Source organism: Cinclus cinclus, chromosome 1 (assembly GCF_963662255.1).
Source record: "Cinclus cinclus chromosome 1, bCinCin1.1, whole genome shotgun sequence".
In the NCBI taxonomy this organism is placed as follows: Eukaryota; Metazoa; Chordata; class Aves; order Passeriformes; family Cinclidae; genus Cinclus; species Cinclus cinclus.
This window is the reverse complement of record NC_085046.1, coordinates 40,595,528-40,618,654: the sequence shown is the minus strand read 5'-3', so window position 1 is coordinate 40,618,654 and position 23,127 is coordinate 40,595,528. Positions and strand designations below refer to the sequence as shown.

The following is a 23,127-nucleotide window of genomic DNA, read 5'->3' as shown; positions in this document are numbered from 1 at the left end:
TGACAATGTAAAATATGATGTAATCTATTAATTTGTGGCATTAATGAGAATGACTTTTTAAGACAATAACTTTCATCTCCCTTGTGGACCTTTGCCATCCTGTCTCCCAGAGATAGCAGATCTTGTTCCTAATGTATGGCCTGTGAAGCAAACACTGATGATCAATTAAGATAAGCTATCACATATTTTTATTTCAAGGAAAGAAAAAAAAAAAAACCAAAAACCAAACAAGCATGTATTTTCTAAGCTTAGGTAGTTTGCATAAGTGTATTCTGCCTTCATGAATATTGAAAATAATTTTATAAATTAATTTATTTAGCAGTAACTTCTCAAATGCACTGTGTGACATATCTAGTGTTTGCATGATCTCCTGACCTTTGCACTGTGGATAAATGTTGTTGTTTGGGAGCTGAAGGTTCACAGCACCTGATGATCCTTGCAGTATTCATGAAAAATAATCACATTCCCTGGTTCAGGTTTTCCAGAAATCAAACTTTTTATTAATAAAAACTTGTGGTCTGGGTTTCTTCTCTAGTCCCTGGAGAGACACATCTGCCAAAGGTGTCATCCAAAAATGGGTGTCTAGAGTAGGTGGAACTAAATAAGGAGTTTCAGTGGAGAGCTCCTCCCTGCAGAGAAGGTCTAAGTGACTCTTAGAGCACACACTTAGTTCTTAGATGAGTGGAGGGAGTCTTAAGTAATTTTAAGGTCAGTTGGACTGCTGGTGGCAGAAATGATGCTATTGCTCACTGACAGACTTTGCTTTTCAAATCTGTGCAAAATCTGAGCCTGGCCTTTGCAATTGCCAGAGATTATCACTGTCCACTCTTTCCCCTGTGAAATTCTCAGAAAGGAATTGGCTAGCAGGAAGAAGCTGTACAAAATGGGCCTTTTTGGTGTCACTGATAGTTTAAGGCTGTGGGAAAGGAAACAACTCTATTTGGAATCAGGAATGAGTCTAGTTATGCAAGTACATTTCAGATCATTGCCCTTGCTTACACTGAAGGGCCACTCTGTGGCTCATGTAATGGCACAGACCACAACCTCCTCTATTTCAGGCATAGACCCAGCCTGCCATCTTTATTTCAGGAGATGAAACTAAAGGCAAAAATTAGCCTTTTAGCCCTGACCATGTAGTAAACTAAGTTTTAAATTAGATAAGACACCTTTAGAAATTATTAGTTGAAGTATTATCAAAATAACTTTTTACAAATAATATTTTCTTGGCTCTATAAATGTTCCAACAGGCTTCTTGGGGTGGCTCAGCTTTGATATCAAGGAAGCATCGCAGACTTCTTCATGGTATCCACAGGTAAGTCAGTTTAGTCCATGGGCTCACTCACTAGAGTTTGAGGTGGAAGTTATGTGGCCTGTTAGCTTCCACAAGTGCTGCAGTTTTAAAAATAGTTGGAGAGATTTCTGAACCTGTGGTGGGGGTGGGTGTGTGGGAAATCTGATTTGTTTGCTTGGACTGTGTTTGGTCTTTTTTGATTCTTAAGTACCCATGATTACAGATGCAATTTTCACCTCCCTTTCTCCATTTATGATTTTTGCAGGGCTGATTCTGTTGCCTGGAATCCCCATAAAATGCTGTTGGCAGGAATCCAGTGCTGTGCTCTTCTGGTGAAAGACAACTCTGTAAGCCCTCCTGACCACCTTTTTTTTTTTTAATTCTAATAGCCTGTCATTGCTGTAATATGAAAGTGGAAATAATTAGAAAACAGCTAAAAGTCAGTTTTACTGTGCTGCAGTACAAAGGCTGAATTATATTATTTTGAATTTCACCACTTAATCAATTAATAAAGGGTGAATAAAAGAGCAGGGTGAAAATGATTCAAGTCACTGTACTCACAAGTGGTCAGATTTTGCAGCTGGTGCCCTTGCTAGTTAACTTCTGTACATGATTTGCATTCAGAATGGAGTATTTTGTCACCTGGGCCTGGCACACTTAAACACAGAGCTCATCAAAGCCCTCAGAATAGCTGTCATCCATCGGGACCGCAGCAGTGCTGCGTCTGTTCCAAGCAGGCAGAGCTCATCTTCACCCCTTGAATGGGAGGGAGCACCAGAGTGGGGGAGGGATGGGAGTCAGAGCACATGCAGGTAAAGGTACTGAGCCTTCTCTCCACACTCTGCCAGTTCTTCCTCGTCAGCAGGGTGATTTGGACTTCCCAAAAGCCATGACTGATTTAAAGGTCTACCAAGAAAACAACAGAGCTCTGATATCAAGATGATTCTGCAATGTAGCAAAAATCCCTTCTTCTCTCCTTGTGGCATTCCTTTATCTTAAAAAAACCCCACCAAAACCAGTAAAGGGTTCATTATTTCAAGCTTCATTTAAAAATCGGATCTGCTAAACCCTATGCTATCTGCCCACCATTATGGGTGAGTTTTACCTTATACTCCACAGGTTAAAAATGACTTGATATCATTAAGATAGCGAGCCCCTAAGGTTTGCATCACTATTTTGTGGTCGTGATTTGTAAATTGCTTTTATAAATCTCTGTCAAAACAACTGATATTTTCTAGTCAGCTGCTGGGGTTACCTATCCATATAGTTTGTAATTAACTTTTGTTAGTAAGAACTGATGAGGACCAAAGAGCATAGTTGCTAATCAGCACTCTCTTGGAGCTGATTGCTCTAGGTCAGGGGTGAGACATGGCAGGACAGCAAGGAGAAGTGTGCCATCTCATGTCCTTAGATTAGAGAATGTGGGATTGAAGAGGATTACATTTCAGGGTTACCATCCATCACATTATCTTTATTCCAAGCTGAAAAACAATCAGAATAAAGCTATTGACTAAGATTAATATGGTATCTTAATTGCAGGCTTGGCAAGATTTCAGTGTTGTATTCTTAACTAATTAGGCTCTGTACATAGATATCGCCCCAGCTGATGATAAGGCTATTTGGACTGAATAGTGGAAATTTCTCAGGAAGAAAAAGGAAAGAAATGTAGAGGATTGAAATGTTCTAGCTGCTCTAGCCTTTTGAGTCACTGTATGAACTCTGTTTCAACTTCAGGGCTCTGTCAGCCTTTTTGTTGTTCCCTTCTGTGCAGTGCAAAGTCTGGTGGAGTGATCCTATTCCACTTTTAAACCACAGTTAGGCAATATTGTATTAGAAATACTTGTAAAGCTGAATCTTAGGTCTTTGAGGGGTGAAAACAAGTATTACGGATCACAGCATCAGATCCTTTTGTACAGTGAGACGTTCTGGAATGCAGATTTGTCTGCACTGGGAAGAAAGGTTGTTTTACTCTGTGTCTAATTTCTGGAATATGGGCTCTTACTCATTCTGTGTATGTGCCAGTGAAGTCTTTATATGCAAACAGACACACATACAGATTTGAGTACTTCCTTATTAGCTAGCTGGAATATAAATCCTTAAGAAAAAAAGATCAAATGCATATTTAAGACACTTTGACAGAAAAGTGTTGCTTCACTTTGATCTTCTCCATACCAGAACAGGCAGCTGAATCCAGTTTCTCATTAAAAATGCTATTTTTGTACCAGTAAGAGAAGGGAAAAGTACATGTATCAGTTTCTTATTTGGGAGCTTGTTCCATTTCTCCTAAAGCACATAAATACCTATGGCTAAGATGAATTGCATGTTTATTTGTGAATATAAGTCCTTCACACTGTGGTTTGGATGCATCAGTAGGAACTGAATGCTGAGATGTGAGCTGGAAGAGTCTGGCACACATTGCTCTGCTCATGAATGTTCTAGGAACCTCAGGTAGATTCTGAATTCTGCAATAAATCAAAGCGGCAAAATGTTAATCATGAATGTTAAGTCCCACTTATGAATTAGCCTATCTCCCTTTGATAGATTGATTGAGGAAGTTTTGTTGGCCCATCTTCCCATTTGCTTTGAGTTCCATTTGGAAATTGTGGAATACTTCAGAATTAAGCTTAGCTGATTATAAGTGAGCCAATTAATCCCTTTCAGTTTTTCTTTTTCTCTTTCATACTTTCTGTATGAAAGATAATCTTTAGAAGATGTCATCACATTTCAGTTGTACTGGTAATACTGTAATTTCCCATTAACAAAAATAATAGTGGCTTTCTTTTTGGTTTGGCTTTTTCTTTTGCCATATTGCTTCAATGGAGTTTAGCAGTGTTAATATATTTAAGGCACTGCAGCTGGCTTGTTAGAATGAAACATTGCAATTAAATGTTTTCCTGTACAGATTTAAAAAAAAAAACAAAACCTAAAAAAAAGATTAACTCCAGTGAAATGTTGATAAAAGAGTATCTTCCAGCCTTAGTGAACAAAACTGGAATATTTCCAGGAAAGGTAGAAAAGAGACATATGTGTTTGGCTTGATTAGAAGAGAGAAGCAATTTCACCAAAGGGAAAGAAAGATTGGTTAATCCTTTGTAAAAGCTCAGATCAATGACTGTGGTTCTTCAGTACTTTAAATGCTCAAGAAGTGCTCAGCTATTCCTTTTTCACTGCCATGCCCTGAGTAACTTTCATCACTTCTCCAAGAAGTCTTACTCAGAAAACACTGGTATTACTGCGTCATGAATTGCTGTGACTGTTTAAACACAAAGCTAGACAGACAAATAATCTCAAAACATTGGTGAAGTCAGTTTGGGTCTTATGTATTCTTAACATGCTAGGAATCAGTGTTGAGTTGTACATACTCCCTTAAAACCATAGAGCTATTCCAATTTGTCCTTGCTGTCATCCATATCTGAGTATTATCTATGTATAAACAGAGAACTACTGTTTATCACCACTGCCAAAGTTCCATGACTTATGAGAGTGAATTACCTAGTTTAGGTAATTAAGAATCAGTTCTAAGTAAGAAACAGAATTTTTACTTATTAGTTAAGAATAAAGTCTCAATGTAGCTAATAAAATCTCATTTTAGTACAGATTATGATTTATTAAATTGATGATGGTAGCCATCCACATCTAATCTCTTCCTCATCATTAGCAGTATCATAGAGATATCTAGCTTTCAGATTCCCCTCCAGGACAGCTGCAGGAAATTCTCTATTCTCATTGCTTTTGCTTGGGTTTAATACAACTGAGAGCACCTTCTTACCTCTTGAAACAAATTGCTATAGTGTCCTTTCACATTGCACTGCTTTTGACAATTTTCAAGTATGCTATTCAAAAGATTGTCCTTATTGCCTCAGAAAAGACAAATCAGGGAGAGGCTTGTCATGGGGAAAAAGATATTTTATTAATTAAATGGAAATTCACTTTTAACTAGCAATGGAAATGGAAAGAGATCAGAAGACTTGCTGTAGGTAAGTCTGTTCAGTGAGAAAAATATGTAGAATTATGAAGCTGGCGCTCTTTCTTTCAGTGTCAATATTTTTTTTCATCAATTTGCCAATAATTAGAATACACAAAGACTTCATCAAAATCAAAAGGTCTTTGAAACTTCATAGTGGACTGTGGCCTCTATGAAAGTAGTATATCCATTTCCTAAACTGCAACTGACTATAAGGCTGAGAATTTGCATTAAAAATGTAGAAAGATAAAAGATGCTGAAGAAAGAAACTCAAAGGTGTCCAATGGGGCAGTTCTAATGAAAGTTTTGTAATTCTTCTGAGCAGATGTAGCATCTCAGTTAATGTGTGGAAAACTGTTGGGATCTTCCTGGGACTGAGGATGCTGAGTTAGAAAGCATATTTATTTTCTTTTTTGTTTTCTTTTTTTTTTTTTTTTTCTTTTCTACTTTGTTGTCATTTGACTAGGAAAATTGAGATTGACTTTTTTTCTCTTCCATTCCCTTTCTTTTCCCTTCTCTTTCTCCTCCACCACTCTTCTGGAATATTTCTCTCTTTTTCACAAAGGGTGATTTCTGTTTCTTTTCCTCTCTGCTCTAGTGAAATGCAGGAGGATGTCACTGTACTTGCCTCTGGAGACTGATAGTATCAGTATCTTCAGCAGTTCTTAGGAATATAAGTAGGTGGAAAAGGATCATCAAGTTAACATGTATTATCAGCTTCAGATGCACCAGGAGAACCAGGACAGTACCTGCCTTCTTATTTATTTATTTATTTATTTATTTAAATTAACTAAATTACCAACAGTACAAGCTGACTCAGGGCCATAAAAATGTTTGTTGCACTTTCACTCTAGAGCATTTTAAAAAAACTACCTAACTCTTCAACTGTCCTGTGATCTTAAGCGAGCTTCTCAGTCTTTTGTAATGTTGCATTTAGGTTTCTTGTGACAAACAATGGTTACAGTTTATCGGATGACAGGCATGAGGGGAACTAGTGTTCTATGACATCTGTTGTGGGGCTGCACTGCATTTTGATAAGGCAGAAGATGGTTCCACGTTGATCAACCCTGCTGTACACTCGCCACAGATAACATCATTCAACATTTTAAGTCAGAAAGAGACAAAGCAATTAGCCTAAATTTGTGGATTTTGCTGCCTTTTTTTTTTTTACACCATGTCTATTGAACTTGTCATTCTCCTGAAAGTAAAGGTATGAAGGTCTAAATGAATAGAATGCAATGTCTTGACTAAATGACTCCTGTTTCTGTTGTGCAGCTGCTAGCCAGAGGAAAAAAAAAGCTGTAAAAAATCTCAAAAGTATGGATGACTCAGTGCTTGACTATTCTGTCATTTCTAATGTCATCTTCTTGCTCTTCTTTATTTGAGAAAATTGGAAAGTAGGCCTAGAATTTTATATGCTCCAAAACACTGCATCCATCATTGGCTTTCCAGCTGTGGCTACCTCTGCTGCAGCAGCACATTATCCCTATGCAAAGGGAGAGCAGACACCAGCCCTTTTTTCTCCAAGCTGTCATATAAACTGTCTTTTCACAAGGTTGAATGTGTTGCTCCTGTGACTAAATTTGCTGTACTTTTATCAAACAAATATTACAATGGGATTGTCAAACCCTTACAGAAATTGTGGAGAAACCTTGGTGGTGTTTTCCTTTTGTGCTCTATACATAGATGTATAGGTGGGGTTTTTTATTTGCTTAGCTTTTTTTGGAGGGAATTGAAAAGTCTAGGAGAGATGCAGAGTTACTCTGTGCCAGTTTTTTTTTTCTTCTTCTTATTTTCAATTCCTTTTTTTTTTTTTTTTTGTCTTGACCTTTTTACTCCATTTTATTGCCAGTCCCAAAGTCATAAGCAGGCTATTGGAATGTAGATCAAGAATTGTATCTCTGTTGTGGGAGTATGACACTTTGATTAAGAGTGATATCAGACACTGTGCCATTTCAAAATCAGACTTGCAGCAGATGCAGAGAAAAGGGCGAAATGAGAAATGCTTTTTCTGTTGGTTCAGATTGAAGAGTGATATTGAATTGGAAAATGAGTTGTGCTCTCAGCACCGACAGATGCACGTTTTCTGTCTCCAGGGCCCCTTGTAGGGCCACCCTCTTCTCTGCTCTTGTGACCTGCTTTCTACCAGCCCTTCTCTCCACTCAATAGTTTTACAAAGTGTATTTTGGTATTTTCATCTTTCAGCCGATGGCTGGTCCTATGTCTCTTCTCTTCCTCTGCATCTTCGACCCTGTAACAGCCTCTGTGCTTTCTGTTTCCCAGCCTTGCTCTCTGCTGGAACTTGCCGCATCACTCATTAATCTTTGTCTGTTTTGTGCTGCTCATCTCTGCCCAGGTTGCCCCTCAGAAACTCTAGGCTACGAATTGCTGAATAAAAATAATTTTATTTGGAAATCATGATCAGCACATGTGAAAGGATCTTAAGTTTTTTTTTTTAATGTTATATTTTTCTGAAATGTGAAAGATAAAAAAAATTGGGTTGTACTAATCTCCTTGTAGTTTTTCCGCTCAAACCACCAGCCTATGCTAAATCCACAGTGACTATTTGATGGTAAGGGCTAAAATCTTCCATACCTGTAACTAACCAAAGCAGGAATGGATTGAACCATTTGTGAACAGTAGGAAGCTCCTCAGGGTTTGTCCTTGATCTTGGTGCTTATGATGCCAAGACTGTAGGTTCACTCCCTCTATGGGCCATTTACTTGGATTGACTCAGTGATCCTTTTGGGTTCCTTCCAACTTAAAATAGTCTGGGATTCTGTGATCTAAAGACTGGACCAGTGGACACAGGTATCTCCTCCTTCTCTCTCTTTCACATCCATATATGTTTTAGAGCAACTGTTTCTGTAGTACCCACTCTCATTTCTTGAGATCTGAGTCAAAGTTTCTCTTCAGCCTGATGCTCTTCCATGACATTACAAAGAAAATAATAATAATAATAATAATAATAATAATAATAATAATAATAATAATAAAATGTTTGCTGGTTTTCAGAGTGAATTCACTGACTTTAGGCTCATCTGGGGTTCTTAAACCACACCATAAGCTTTTGATGGTATCCTGAATATCCAGATGTGTTTTAATAGGCATTTGACACAGACAGGAAAAGAAAAGCTTTGGCTTATGAGAAAGTTTGAAAATGCCGATTACCAATTGAAGTCTCTGCCACGTTTCCTCACAGGGCCTCTTGAAGAAGTGTTATTCTGCTGAGGCTGCGTACCTGTTCCAGCAGGACAAGTTCTATGATGTCAGCTACGACACTGGTGACAAGTCCATTCAGTGCAGCAGGCGTCCGGATGCTTTCAAATTCTGGCTGATGTGGAAAGCATTGGGAACTATGGGCCTTGAGGAGAGAGTAAACAGGGCACTGGCTTTGGCGAGGTACCACCTCACAATTTTGAGTATGTCTAGTCTGTTTGATTGGCTGAAATGTTGGCACTGTTGGTACTCCATACCCTGGAACAGACCCCATTGCCACATTTTGCCTCTATCCTTTTGTTTGTGCATAGTAGGTGGAACTAGTAACAAGAATAATTAGTGTTATTACATTTGCTACAAAAATTAATAGTAATTATTGCTTTTAGCAATAAGCATAAATGTTGGTAAACATGGAGGTCAAAATTAGGCTATCAGTCTATATTGTGGAACATTTATATTGTCTGAACTAGACATAGGACAGAGCTACTGAAACATTTTTAGCTCAACTGTGTGTTCCGGTGTTAGTGTAAAAGAAGTTCTATGCACTAGAATCTAAGCTGTTTCTGGCAAGAGCCAAATTTTCCTGTTCACATGTTTCCTTGTGAAAGAGGAAATGCAAAAAACTGATAATAGAAAACTCATATGAGGACATTGTGATAATATTAGGATCTAGTAGAGGTGTATGAAAGCAAAATTGTCATAATGTACTGAGTGTTTTTTCTCCAGTTTGCTGAAGTTCTTAATGCTTACAATATGTTCTATTAGGGACTGAAGCTCCTTTTTCTTGTGGTCTTCCCCACACTTGTCCTCTTCAATTTAATTTAGTTTTTGGTCTTGCAAAACTGAGTTTCACAAGTGAATCTAGCAAAATTCTTGGTAGAAGGTGTCTATAAAGTGATGGTGATGTCTTGGTTTCTGGGAAGAGACTTCCATACACAGGGGGCTTTCTCTTCTCTTAGAAAAAAATATTTTGAAATAAGATAATGGCCATTAAAAACAGTTCACTTTAAGTAAAATGTTTGTTCAGAATTTGTACAAGATGAAGCACAATGAAAACTACACCAAACTAGCTACACACTGCCTTAAGTCAAATAATTGGTATTGACATTTTACTTTTTATATGAAATGACAAGTAGAAGAATTGAATGTTTACTTCAATCAAAATTAAAGGAAAATAGTCTGACTCTAATGAAGTTACTTTAAAAGAAAATAAAAATGCCCCTGACCTAAACCCAGAGTGGATTTGAAAGGAATAAAAAAAAGGAACTAAAGCAGAAAAGCTCAAAAAAGCTGTGACTTTTTCCTCTATTTCATTTCTTTAAAGCCACTCAGTTTTTTGGCTGGTTTTGTGTTTTTTAATATGCTCTGGTTAAATTGCACCTTGTTTTTCTTCCGAAGCATTGTACTGCTCTTTGTCTGTTCAGAGTAAGTAATTCTTTCCACTATCAGTAGGAGAATTCAGCCTTATCAAGGTCACTGGCCAAGGTCATTTGACTGTGTAGTGATTAATGACCTTTCTGGGATCGATATTTCTGTTTAACATTAGGATTCAGATGGTAACACTTCTAAGGAGTGACTGGCTTGTCTCTTCTGGTTTTTGGTTTGTTTTTCCATTAGGAAGTAATTTAATATTTAGACATTATCTGATGAAATAGATTCTTCACAGTGGTGGCATTGCCATCTTGAGTTTGCATGGACATGGGCACTGTACCAAGTTTACTTACTACTCAGCTGTGCAGCCCTTCTCATTTGTTACCTTAGATGTTACTTTGATTGCAAAGGTGGTATTTCAGTGTTCCTGAACACAGACCTGTATTAATTCTGGAATTGGTCTACTGACTATAGAATTTAAGGGCATTTTTTTTTTTGTTTAGAATAGAATTAGAATAGAATAGGATAGAATAGAATTTTTGTTTGTTTGAAGAGAAGCAGAGCTGCAAAGGTTTTAGGGTAACTGCAGGCATGTATTTCTGATGCAGAACACTTTGCCTGTTGGCTACTTCAGTAATATCTTCTTCTAGAGATGAATCATGCTTTCAGGGTATTAAATATCCCAGGAACATTGTGATGCTATCTCTTTGGAAAGGCTTGGTTTTTAAATACATAGAGTAGAGCATGCAGCTGATAACTTGAGAATTTTTTTGTGTATTTTCTTGCACCCAATTATTTTTGATGTAGGGATGTTGCTTTATAAAGTACACTAAAAAGAAAATTTAAGTAAACTGCTTTTGGAATACTACTATAGTTACTATATAAGCACCTCTGCATTTTATGCTTCACCTTCTTTGGAATTTTTCTGCCTGTTTCCTCTTCTGACACCCACTGTTAGCAGACATATGTCTACTTTCACAGCAGATCTCTCCCCCTCATTTTCTGCAAGGCTTAATCATAGCAAATGACATTTCTCTGTGTACTTTGGTCTTCACTAAGACTCAAGCCCTTCTAACATGCTACAGCTGTGACATGATAATAAAACTTCACTGTCAACTGCGGAAAGATGCACAAAGTAAATTGCTCCACTGCCATCAAATGATCCTGGCAAGATAAATCATGGGCAATGGATTTTCTAATGGCTGCCTTCTTAGGATATTGGCAGTGTAGTTAAGAACATGATTAACAGTGTTGTGAACCTGACCTGACCATCAGGTAGCCTACATCAGATTTTTATACCAAGGTGATATAAAATAAAAGCTCTTGAGGTAAGAGGGAAAGGTGTTAAGCATTGCAAAATTTCTCTAACCTTAAACAAAAGAAAAAGGAAAGTGGTTATTCATAGGTTTCACTTTCATAATTTATTAAAAGACAAAAATAAATTGTAGGCCACTGTCATATGAATAGCCTGCTGGTATTGCTGAATATTGGTTTTGTGGCACGGACGAGTATCTTCTAATAAACAGGACAGAAGCAGCAAGCTATTTTGACTTAATTACCCTACAGATAATAGTGTCTCTCTTTCAACCTAAGCAATAGTGTGGACATTAACAGCCAGATAACAAGCAAATGCACACAGGAGGATCTGAATGGTCATGGCAGAAATGACCAGACTATAGCAGAGCTGTGACTTGTTCCAGCAAGAGGAAACACCTCACAGTGCACAGCACAACTCCTGAGCTTTGTGTTGTGGGTGCTGGCCCTCCACTGCAGCCGTACAGGCTTTGCTGGGATGTGTGCTGGGAGGTGATGAGTCACAGGCACAGCACTTGCTAATGATAAACAGCGTGGCAGCTCCCCAGGCACTGTTTGGAAAAATGTGTGCCATCTAGGGTATTGTTTACTGCTTCCCCAGGCAGCCTGTTTCTGCAGCACCTCTCTTGAGGAGAAGGCATTGCAGAGACAACTGTGCTAGAGGTGTTCCTGCCAGGGGCAAGTTTCAGGTGTGTGGGTAGGACCAAGGCAGGTTATTCTTGCAATACTTCTCTTTCTTGCCAAAAAATATTACTAGTGTGATGACCAGTAATGCAGCTTCTGACAGGAAAGTGCCAAATAGTGAATGCAAGAGAAGAACAGACTGGTGCACAATCAGTAGTTTAACTGTGTCAGGTTTATTAATGTTAGACAGCAATATCTTCACGGGGAAGAGTAAAATTTTGTTGGAATGGAAAAACAGTGTAAATTTGCAGTGAATTTGTTGAATTTTTTATATTTAAGGTTTTGAGGGGGGGGAGAAGAAAGAGAGAATTCCCATCTATGTCCTCTTTGCTTCAGAATTTGTGTGTGATATGTGCTGTGGCAAAGTTGCGGTAGTGTTTTTAAAACACCTGTAAATTGAAACTGTTTGTATCCAAACTTTTGATTCAAATCCATCTTTCCATTGAGGGCTTCTGTGTTTATCAGGTGTGGCAGGTGAGAAAGAAAAGCAATTCCCATTTTAGTACACTCTTAGCATAGGAGGTCCAAGGATTGTTGTACATAAGTAGTGGCCCACTGAATGGAAAATTGCACTGCTGTACTGTGTGGAATGTGGACACTACTGGGAAAATCGCTGAGCTTGAAGTATGTTCAAATTTTTAAATTCTGGGCTAAGCTAAGAGATTCTGGTGATAGTAGAATGCAAGAGGTGTCAAACTGACCGTGAAATAACACGGGGCAACCCAGCACTGGCACTTGAGGACAAGGAATGGAGGTATTAATTTGCATTGGGAAAGTTCACAACCTGATGCAAATAGGATCAATTTGTGCCATGTGGCTCTGCTGAAAATCTGTGCCTGAGGACAGAAGTTGGCTTCTCCTCAGTGCTCCTTGGCTGGCTTTAGCCTTCTTTTGTTTCCAGGAACTGATAGCTATTGCATTTTCACAGCAGGTAGAAATGAGGTTTAACTCTGTCATTTTCTAAGTGTGGAAAAAAAGAAAAAAAGAAAAAAGAAATACATGTTTAAGACCCTGTTTTATGTTGTTGTCTGTTTTGTTCTATGCTTTAAACCCATGATTTTTTAATTACAGATATCTAGTGGAGGAAATTAAAAAAAGAGAGGGATTTCAGCTTCTTTTGGAGGTAAGTGAAGAGAGAACTGAACTATTGTTATTATTAGGAAGTGTCCATTGTTTGATTTTGTTCTTTTTAGTCAATTACCAATTTGTATTTAAAGTGTCTAATCTACTAAGTTTATATATTGGAGATCCACAGGTGTGATTGAACACATATAACACAGGCTGTGTTCCCGACCATCATTTTACCTAATTTCCTAGCTTCTGGTCCTATATTGCCTCAGGGGTTGTAGATGGAGCACTTTTCTGTGACAGCAAAGAGGCTGGCTGTAAAAGAAGCAATGCTCGCCAGACCTACAGATAAGACTGTGTGCTGAATGGAAAAATAGTTTGATCCTAAAAATGGACTTTTCATTGTTAAAGTCTGTATTTTTTCTCTAGTTCTATTTTGACTCCCATCTTCCTAAAAACTACCCAAAAGTTGTTTCACTATTTCACTTGTTTTACTAAACCTGTCAGCTTATTTCCTGTTTGGTGATCTTGTTTGGGGGAGAATGAGTGAAGGGAACAGAGCTTAAGTACTGTTTTTCCACCTGTCCTCAGCTCTTTGGTTAATAAGGCTGATATCTGAGGATGTTGCAAAGACCTGTCATTTTTATAAAAAAACTTACTGCATTGTTGGAAAACTACTTGTATGAAAGACAGGCTGGTATGTGTGATCAGGAGGAAGAGAGTACATGGAAGAGGATGGGAAGTGGAGTAAGTGCCACCATGAGCATTCCAGGTTAGGCTAGACAAAATATAAAATGTGAAAAATATTTTATACTATTCATACAATGTAAACTTTTCTCTTGAACTTAGAAAACTGGTCAGTTAAAGAGTTTTCGGCCAGCAGCACAGGATGGGGTTAGTAAGGTGGCAATTCTGTCAAAAGCTGTTCATTTCTTCTTACTGTAGGCCTTAGCAGAGAGCCCAGATCTGCTGTAGAGGTGAAAAGTCTTGGTAAGAGCAGAGGCTACTGTGTAGCTCCTGCAGGAATGGGACACCTGGATTGTAAGTGGGTTTGAAGGGAGTGTTGTTGTATGGACTATGAGAAAGAAGTTGAGCTTCTTGAGTTCTATGAGTTCTTCTATGAGTTGAGAAGTTGAAAGGGTTAAGAAAGTTTTCAGAAGTGCAGGGGGATATGAGAGTGGGGAATTTCAGAAGTGCAGGGGGAATGAGAATTCAAAGAAAAGATGCTATGAGGCAGTGAGGCCCAGCTGTTCAAGGCCTCTCTGAAGGGAAGATGGGCTTTAGACAAGAATCTTAGGAAGATGATCCTCTGATACATGCAGTGAGGAAAAACATGTAATGAGAATTGCTCTCTGGAAATGCCACTTGAGTCATCTTGAACTCTTCTGTGGTATAATTGCTTACCTGCTTGGATAAGACCTGTGACAAGATAACCAGAAATAGAGTGTGAAGCATGGTTAGGGGTAGTTTTCTAAGATAAATGGTATTTTCAGAGGGCAATGATGTATTTGATGTGTGAAAAGAAACTGAGATAATCAAGAAGGCAATATAGGCAATGGCAATATGGTGATGTATGCCATCTGTTTGCTCCTGCCATCAGATTTTAAATAGTTTTGCAGTAAACCCTGTAGCACTGAGCTAGTTCTTGTTTGCAGTAAACCCTGTAACACTAGCTAGTGCTCGTTCTTACAGGAAAGGCACTGCCTTTTCAGGGTCTGTATTTACATGTGTACTCAAAGCAAGCTCTTGGGGGAAAAAATGGGACTTTAAGAACCAATCTTTATTCCATTCAGTGGCAGCACATGGCAGGTTTGCAGCTCAGTTCCTGCTGACAATAGTATTCTTCTTGATGATTAAATTGTATTTAATGCATTGTTTGAAATGAAGTACAAAATGATATGAGCAGCTCTCGGTGGCCTTTCGTGGAAGAACATGTCTCAGCTGGTGGGCTCTTCTTGTTCAGGAGACTGCCTGGGATTATAATAGCAGTCACATCCACAGTGGGGGAAGGAGGTGCTGTGACTCAGCGACCAAGCTCCCTTTTAACAGTGTTTTTTGCTTTCCACTGGTACTGATGAGGATGGCATGTGAGATAGCAGTGGGGTGTGTTGAGTTCACAATCCAAGGTATCATAATCTGTAATATAATCTAGATGGCATCTGCATGCTGTGCTGCAGATAGTGGAGGTCAAGATTGATTTTGTGATTCATGGGTTGTGTGGGATGGGATCAGAAGGTGCATCTGTTCCTCATATTATTGTTCTCTATGCAGGTAAACAAAAAAAGTTCCAAATTAGCAGGAAATGATAGAGACCCTGGATTGGCCTGCTGGGAACATTTTCTCAATCATATATGATACAGAAACCTCATAAGCACAAAATGCCTTATTTTATAATGCTTTATGAAGAGCCACTGAAGGCTAGGTGCCTTGCAGCTAGCTATGCTGAGTTTAAAGGCAAAATTTCCCTGGAGAGAAGCAGACATGTGGCGTTTCAGTCTCTGCTCAAAAGGCCTGCTTAGATATTAGACAAGACACATTCAGGATATGGTGTACACCCTGCAAGGGGTCTTTAGACTCTTGTAAAATGTGGAAAGTGAGAAATTCAGCATTAACTCCAGCACTGTATAGAGTGTTCTATGACATGAGAGGAGATTGGCATTGTTCAGTAGAAAAATGACAAGGTGTGCAAGTGTTAAATGGTCACAAAAACTGAGTTTTTGTTTTGTGTAAAAGGCATCATTGGAAATTTCTATTTAAAAACACAAAAACACTAAATAGATAATGTATTATTTAAAGTTGCTTCAAATTTAAATTCTGTAAGTTACCTTTCTGTGCCTCTCTTATACTTTTTCTAGCCAAAATTTTTTACTGAGTAAAACAGTCTTAACGATGGATATAGGAAGAAGAAATTAAAAAGGAGCCCCTGGTAGCAGGAAGAGGAATGGATGATAATCGATGAAAAATTATTTCTAGTTTCAAAAAAAGGGAAAAAAAAGGTGACTTGGAGAAGGAAACTTTAAAGAAAAGGGTGTAAACTCAAAGGCTTTACCCTCACAAAAAATAAAGCAGAACTCTTTGAAAAGCTGTAATATGTATTCCTATTGCATCTTATAAGCAATCACTTGTTCTCTTGTTTAGCCGGAGTATGCAAACATCTGTTTTTGGTACATTCCACCGAGCTTAAGAAAAATGGAGGATGGACCTGAATTTTGGCAAAAGCTGCACCACGTGAGTGTTGTGTTACCTGAGGCTTACTGATTTATCTGTGTGCCAGATAAAAATGTGAAATAGCCCTTGGCTTTGCCCCACCATGTTAACCAATCAGTAGACTGAGGATTTAATCCTTGAATAGATATTGGTAAAATTTTTTTCGTGGTTTAGACAAATCTAATTAATTTTTTCCTTACTTTAAGAGATGTAAACATTAACAAGTATTCGGCTTGCTATCCAAACTGTTAGCAGCTGGCAGACTGAGAGAAGAGGAAGAGTGCTGGCGCATCTCTTGTCTAGACAAATTATTCATTACCTGTTTAATATACTTAGTGCTGTCCTTGGAACTTGGCTTGCATTATCTGTGATAATCTATGAAAAGGCAAGCAAGGAAGTGCTTAAGAATATATTTCTGATGTTGAGCATAAATGACAACGTGAATACAGTGGGAGAAGACTATTGGAAAAACTTCACAGATTAGTGTTTTGGTAACTCTTTGTCATCCTGATATAAAATCATGGACATTTTGGAAAAAAAGCAGCAGTAAAATTTTGAATTTACTAGTGAAGAGTCATTAGTTAAGACTTAATTAAGAAGCCTCCGGACCTTGTGGTATTATGTTTAACTGAATAACTTATTCTGTGAGGAATTTAATTTAATTCATTGTTTGCTCATCTCTGGAAGAGCTTTGGTGTTCTGTGTTTATTTTTTTCATAGAATTTGCTACTAGAAATTTTAACTAGAAAAGGATGCCTATATCATCTGCATACTATGTAAACAAGCTTTTACATACTTTATATATGTGCTTCCTGTAACATCTGCTCTCATTTCAGCAGCTTTCACAGGAATTGCTTTCAATTTTTGCTGGAGACTGGTGTCTTTAGGAGGAAGATCTTCCTTAACCTCATATGTATTATTTTGGAAAGTATACTTTTGTAATACAGATGCATAGCCACAGTATGGATGCAAAGGCATGGAATTTATCATGCTTTCACAAAGTTATGTTCCTTTTGTTTGGGTCTTCCTGTCCTCTCTTTAGAGTGGAAGGCTTATATATGAATATTTGTTTATATATATATACATATATATATGAATATGTGTATATATATGTGTGTGTGTGTGTTTGTGTGTATGCCTGTCTGTATATATACAGAGCTGTGGAACAGGTCATCTACTCATGGAAGAGTGAGGATTTGGGAAAGAGCAACCGGAAGGCATAAAAGGAACAATGCTAAAACTGCCTCTGATTTATGTGGCTACAGATGGGACCAAGGAGGGAAGGGGTGAAGCACAGCAAATGGCTTCGAGCACGCATATTTGAGTGGCTTGTGGAGTGTAACTTACTGATTCTTTGCTCTGTTACTCTATGGTGCTTCTAGTCAGGGTAGGGAATAGATACCTGCCTTTATTTTATGTGCCAATGCAGATAGATTGATTTTGGAAATACAGATTTCCTAGCTGGTGTTTTTTGGAAAAGAACTTCCAGGGAAAGAAGCTGGCATGCAATTTCTTCCAGGAACTGACCTCTGCTGCAGATCTCAAACCACTCTTTTAATGGGCAAGGTGACATTTGCTTGATTCTTATCTTTCCTCTGATGAAAACCTAAGAAATCCCAAATCCTAAGACATAAATTATTTCACTTTTCCCCACAAAAGCCTGTAAAAAAAAATCTAGCTCAAAACAGACCAAAGCCCCCTAGGAAATAGCACAAATGTTTCTCCTGGAGGAAACAAAAAATTATGATTGTTAGTTGTGTTATTTTAGACACTGCCGGGAAGTAGTTTGACACTACTGAAGTCAGCCTGTTTCACAGTGAAAACATGTTATTTCACCTCTCTGATTCTCTGCAGGGATAGATCTGGGGTTACTCTGCTTTTTGGATGCTGAGGGCCAGTTTGGGGTACAACATGTATCAGTGGGCAAATGAGATGACAGCGCTGGGTCAGGAAAAGTAAGATTGACTTGACTTTTTCAGCTAAGATCAATTTCTTTTAACATTGCTGATGCAACCAGCATGGTCATTATATTACATTAATCAATACAAATATATTGCTGGACAAGAAGAAGTGCATCCTGATCAGCAAGGTGTAAATGATAACAGCATTAAGGCTGGAGTGGATGTTACATGGTGCTGTTGATGGACAGATGGGGCTGTGATGGTTTCTTGATTGCAAGCAGTTCCTGAATATTCCCATAATATCACTAAAATGAGCATTAAAATGCTTTCATTCACAATTTCTCTTTTCACACCACATTTTAACATCACAGTTATTCTGTTTATCCAGAAATCAATCTTCCATTTTGTTGACCTGCATAACTGAGGATAATTAAGGAAACATATGTCTTAAAAATCCCTAGGGCAAGTAATTGATTTTCTTCAACTACTTGTTCAGCAGTATTGTTCAGAATAACATGCTGTCTTCCAAGGCTAGTTATATGAGTTTTAGTGCTGGTGAAAGTAGTTAAGCGAATTGTTCAGATCTAAAGTCCTCAGTTTTGTGAAGAATTTGTGTAGTCCTGTGCAAAATAACCCTGGAGGTTTTCTGCTGTACTGGCTCTTCTCCAGTTTCCATGGCCCAGTTTATATGGAAATGTGTCAGGACTGACTGGATGGTAGCATGATACCTGATTCTGTCAGCCTTCTTGCTGTCCTACATAGAATGTGTCTCTCAGAAGCCTTTTTTTTTTTTTTTTTTTTTTAAGTTAGGCTGTTTGTTTTAAATTCTGGAGCCTTCAACTTCAGTTGTGAAATTTGCACTCTTCAGAGTCTCCTACATTCAAAACAGAAAGGTGATAGAAGCCTGAAGGATTTGGAACAGCCACTAACTAGTATTTTGATTCATCACCTGAACAATTTAGGGAGTGAGAAACAACACAATGGTGGGGGAAGTAAAGAACACCATGAATGGTACATTCCTCTGTTATACGTGAAATTGGGAATTCTGTGCACATCCACAGTCTGACACCACTTTCATGTTTTGGGATTACAGCAGGAGTTGGCTGTGTAGTGAAACTAGTTCTATAAACAATAGAGCATCCAGCAAGGCTTTGGATGCAGTTGGATGTCCATGACAGCCCATGCCCTGAGCACTGAGCAGTGCTGGGCAATAGCAGACGGTACAGCCCCTAAAGGATCTGGCTGCATAAGGTGTCTTCCAGTGCCATTCTTCACAAGTGAGAAGAGATTTCTTCATGTAGAAGCCATGCAAACAGGCCCTCTGTGGTACTGAGGAGTTGCTGGTAGGTCCGACTAGAAGCATTTGTAAGTGGTGGAATTTTGTCATTGCAGACTGGGGGGCTGCTGTGTCTGACCTGGAGCTGACATAATTGTCGGGATGAAGGAGCGATGGCTTTGCTAGTGCTATATGCGCCCCCCAGTGGGAATTTCGCTCCTTTTCCCTTGGTTACATACTGTAGTATTTATTTTGTTTACTGCTGAGAATGGTCGGTGTGTCACACAGCGAGAAAAGCTGAACTGGAAATTACAAACCAGAAATGGGAGTGAGGGGAGAAGTAAAAACACATAAACCTATATAATTTCAATTTTCATATTTTCTCCATACCTACAAATATCTATGAATATTCTTTCTCGTAAAAATCTTTAGAAAAGCCAGCTTTCTCAGCTTATACTGAAAGGCCTGCAGATGATGCAGAATTAGCTGATTGTTAGTGATAACATCTCTGGAAAGCCTCCTGGCAGCACAGAAGATGCTAGGGTACCAGGAAGAGTTTGAGGGGATACATTTGGAACAATCTTATTGCCAGCCCGCCATGTCTCATTCTGGATCAGTTTGTAGTCTGCTGAAACTCAGACTTTAGTCTTGCAGAATAAAAGACATCACAGAAGTAAGTGTCTTTAACAGACCCCTCCTCCTGCAGGATCCTGGCCTTGCCAAAGGATCCTGGGGCATAACTGTAGGTGGAGTACTATGTAATGAATGCTGCTCAGTAAAGGAGGCTAGTGGTTTATTGCTAAGTACCACTTTAGACCTCAAAATCTAGGTTCAAAAAGTGGCAGTAGGATCCTAGTAAGTATTTTCTGATTTACTAAAGTTTGCCTGCTTTGTGGTTCTAAAGAACATATGTGGGAGTATTAGATTTCCAATGGTTCAGTAAAGCTTTTATACACAGTTGTTAGTTTCAGTAACTTAGAATTCTAGCATCTCAGTCTCAGACTATACTTTGTGATGCAGTTGGTATATTTTGGTTTTGTTTTGATTCCTTCCTTTCCTTTTGAGGATTTTTGGCCAGGTAATACAAAACTTATTGGCTCTAATAGAATGTTCAGGATGCAAAGTCATATTACGGTAGTAATGTCCTACTAAAGCCTGTATAGCTTGGAATGCCATTTTGCCCCTTGTCTCTTCACCTTAGTAAAAGGTAACCTTATTCTAGCCTTTCTCTCCTGTTCAGGAGAAGAATACACCTGTTATCTGATGGCATATTTGTAAAATAGACTGTCATGCTGAATGGTGTTGTGATACATTTGCATAATGAGATATTTCATATCAAAGCATAAATTTAAGGAGGGTGAAGAGGTGTTGCCTTGGCAACCCCTGAATCTTGTGGTCTTAATCAAGGACCAGATTCAGCAGTATTTATGTATTCAAAATACCTATTGATTATGGTACAAGATTTGAATGGGAAGTGACAACAAGCCCTCCACTTGGTTATATTAAGAAAGTTTGTCCTCTGCATTTTGGAAGAAAAAGAGAAAAACTACATAAGTAAAAACCACAGTATTAAATGCAGTGAAATCAGGTTTATACATAAGAAAGGTCCCAAATATGTCACTGCAAGTGTATTCCTACTTGCGATTTTTTTTTTTCAAAATGTTATTTGATTTGCTGTATCCCTGTGTACCCGTTTGTGTGTGGTACATGGAAAGAAAAACATTGACTTTTTCTTATACTTGAACAAGGAAACAATTAAACAATACTTTATTGTGTGTCTTCGAAGAGTAATGACAGAGACAGGTTTCTGTGAACTTTCCTTATATAAGTAACTTTTATGGTAGCAGCTAGACTCTTGTCTCTAGCATCTAGCTCAGTTTGACACGAGTTTCAGTGGAGGGCCACAACAAATGACAGGAAAACAAATGGCAAGATTTGCACAGAGATATTTGGGAGTTAGATTTGCCAAATCATTGGCTTCCAAGACAGTTTGACCATCTTAGTGATGAAGGAAAGGCTGTGGGTGTTGTCTATCTAGACTTCAGTAGTGCCATCCCTCAACATCTTTGCTTTCTCTTAAAGAACCCTTCAAATCTATTGTGGAGTTCAATAAATAAAAATCTACAGGCAGAAGAGATTGCTTTGGCAGACTTTCTTTTAGACCTTCCAGGGGCAGGTGGACTGTAATATCACATGGGACCTCAGAAGGGTCTGTTTGAAGAAATTTGATTTTTCAGGGAAATCAAGGCAAACAGAAGCTTCAGATTCACCCTATGAAACTTAAGGCAGTTACCCAAGGAAGCTACTTGAGGAACTGGCTGGTTTTCCACCATCTTTAACATGGAGAGCAGGAAAGGGAGCTCCCAGATCTTGACTTAGGCAACCTGAAGTCAGAAGCACCCTTGGGAAAGACTTTATTATTCAGAAGGGCAACCTAAGAGATGGCATGATCCTTGATTGGCTGCATTATTTATAAATACAGGTAAAAAGAACCTAACATTAAATTCTCAGCATGCTGTGTCCAGTTTTAGATTTCTATTTCACAGGCTTCTGGGGAGAAGGGCTGCAAAATTTCCTCCCGATTGAGCAGACCTAGCTTCATTCTCAGTATTGTGTTGTTCAACAGGGGCAGAAATGTAACATTCCAAGAGAGGTGAGATCAGGAGATGCCATGGAGGCAGGGTTGCAGGCAAGGACCTTAGGAGAGAGAGGCATAACAAGCACGGAAGCCACAAAATTAGTAACATGGTAATAATCAGGACTTATGTTGTAGTGTGACCATTCCCCAGCAGAAGGTGATGCTCAGAAATTTAATAACAAAATAAGCATTAATTTTTGAAAGCAACAACATCTCTTATTTTGCAACTGATACTGCATAATGTACAGCAGCAGATGAATAAAATTTTTTTGTAGTTTGACTGCATAAAAATGTTGTTGTTAAGAAGAAAGGTCTAAGCCTTGATAAATGAGAAGAAACAGTACAGTATAATATAATAGCTGAGAAAAATTATAGCAGTGTTTCAGTACCTCGTTAATGAGGGATTTGCACTCTTTGCCTTTTAATGTGTCTTTTTCTGCAGTTTTATATAATTCATCAGTACAAAAGCGACTGTAGCTGTTAATTATACGAGGTATTTAACATTACTTTGTTTTAAATATATCCTCCATAGAATTGGGTTATAAGAATAAAAAAATAACATGATTTTAAAAAAAAATGTTAATTCAAAGTAGAATATTTTGATTTCTGATTGTGTATCTGCTCATAACTGGAATTTATGTTTTGTTCTCTTTTATATTTATTCTCACATGATTACTGAAGTAGTAGTGTTAGTCTAAGGGCTGAACTGGCTGGTAAAGTATTTGTCAGGAGAAGTAGGATTCCATGCATGAATCAATGCACTTGACAGTGTCCATTTCACCTTAGCATTCAACCCAGGTGTTAGGGGCACTTCAGTGTATATTTTACATTGGTGAGGTTGTACACCTGCCTGACTTTCAGCCACATATAATGGTGTGTGAGAGTGACCCAATCTCACACTTGCTGTTTTGTGGGATATCTGGCATATCAGGTGTGTGTATGGGGCTAGAACAGAGTTATATTTATATGACTGTATTGTAACTACAGAAGATGTAATAAGACAAGGCAAGGGTGTGAACTTGCTGCTTCCCACCTGTGCTTTCTATAATAGTCCTAGGTGATACTGTAGTAATTCATGACATGACAGTCATAGATATTTCTGTTCTCGATTTCTGATTTACCCCTTATTCCAGACTGATTTTTCAGGGGTGTGTAGTATCAGCTGGGCTCCAGTTAGAGGCAGTCCCATTCATG

The 23,127-nt window shown here is 38.3% G+C and overlaps 1 protein-coding gene across 1 annotated transcript in view; it reads left to right on the top strand.

Annotated features, from left to right (window-relative positions):
• Positions 1–23,127, top strand: part of GADL1 (glutamate decarboxylase like 1) — a 68,685-nt gene that overhangs the window by 19,548 nt on the left and 26,010 nt on the right. Inside the window, exons 9-13 of the mRNA XM_062496527.1 lie at positions 1,248–1,312; positions 1,557–1,638; positions 8,458–8,657; positions 12,915–12,966; positions 16,050–16,139. Of these exons, the coding sequence (XP_062352511.1) occupies positions 1,248–1,312; positions 1,557–1,638; positions 8,458–8,657; positions 12,915–12,966; positions 16,050–16,139 (489 nt within the window). The remainder of the gene's footprint in view (positions 1–1,247; positions 1,313–1,556; positions 1,639–8,457; positions 8,658–12,914; positions 12,967–16,049; positions 16,140–23,127) is intronic.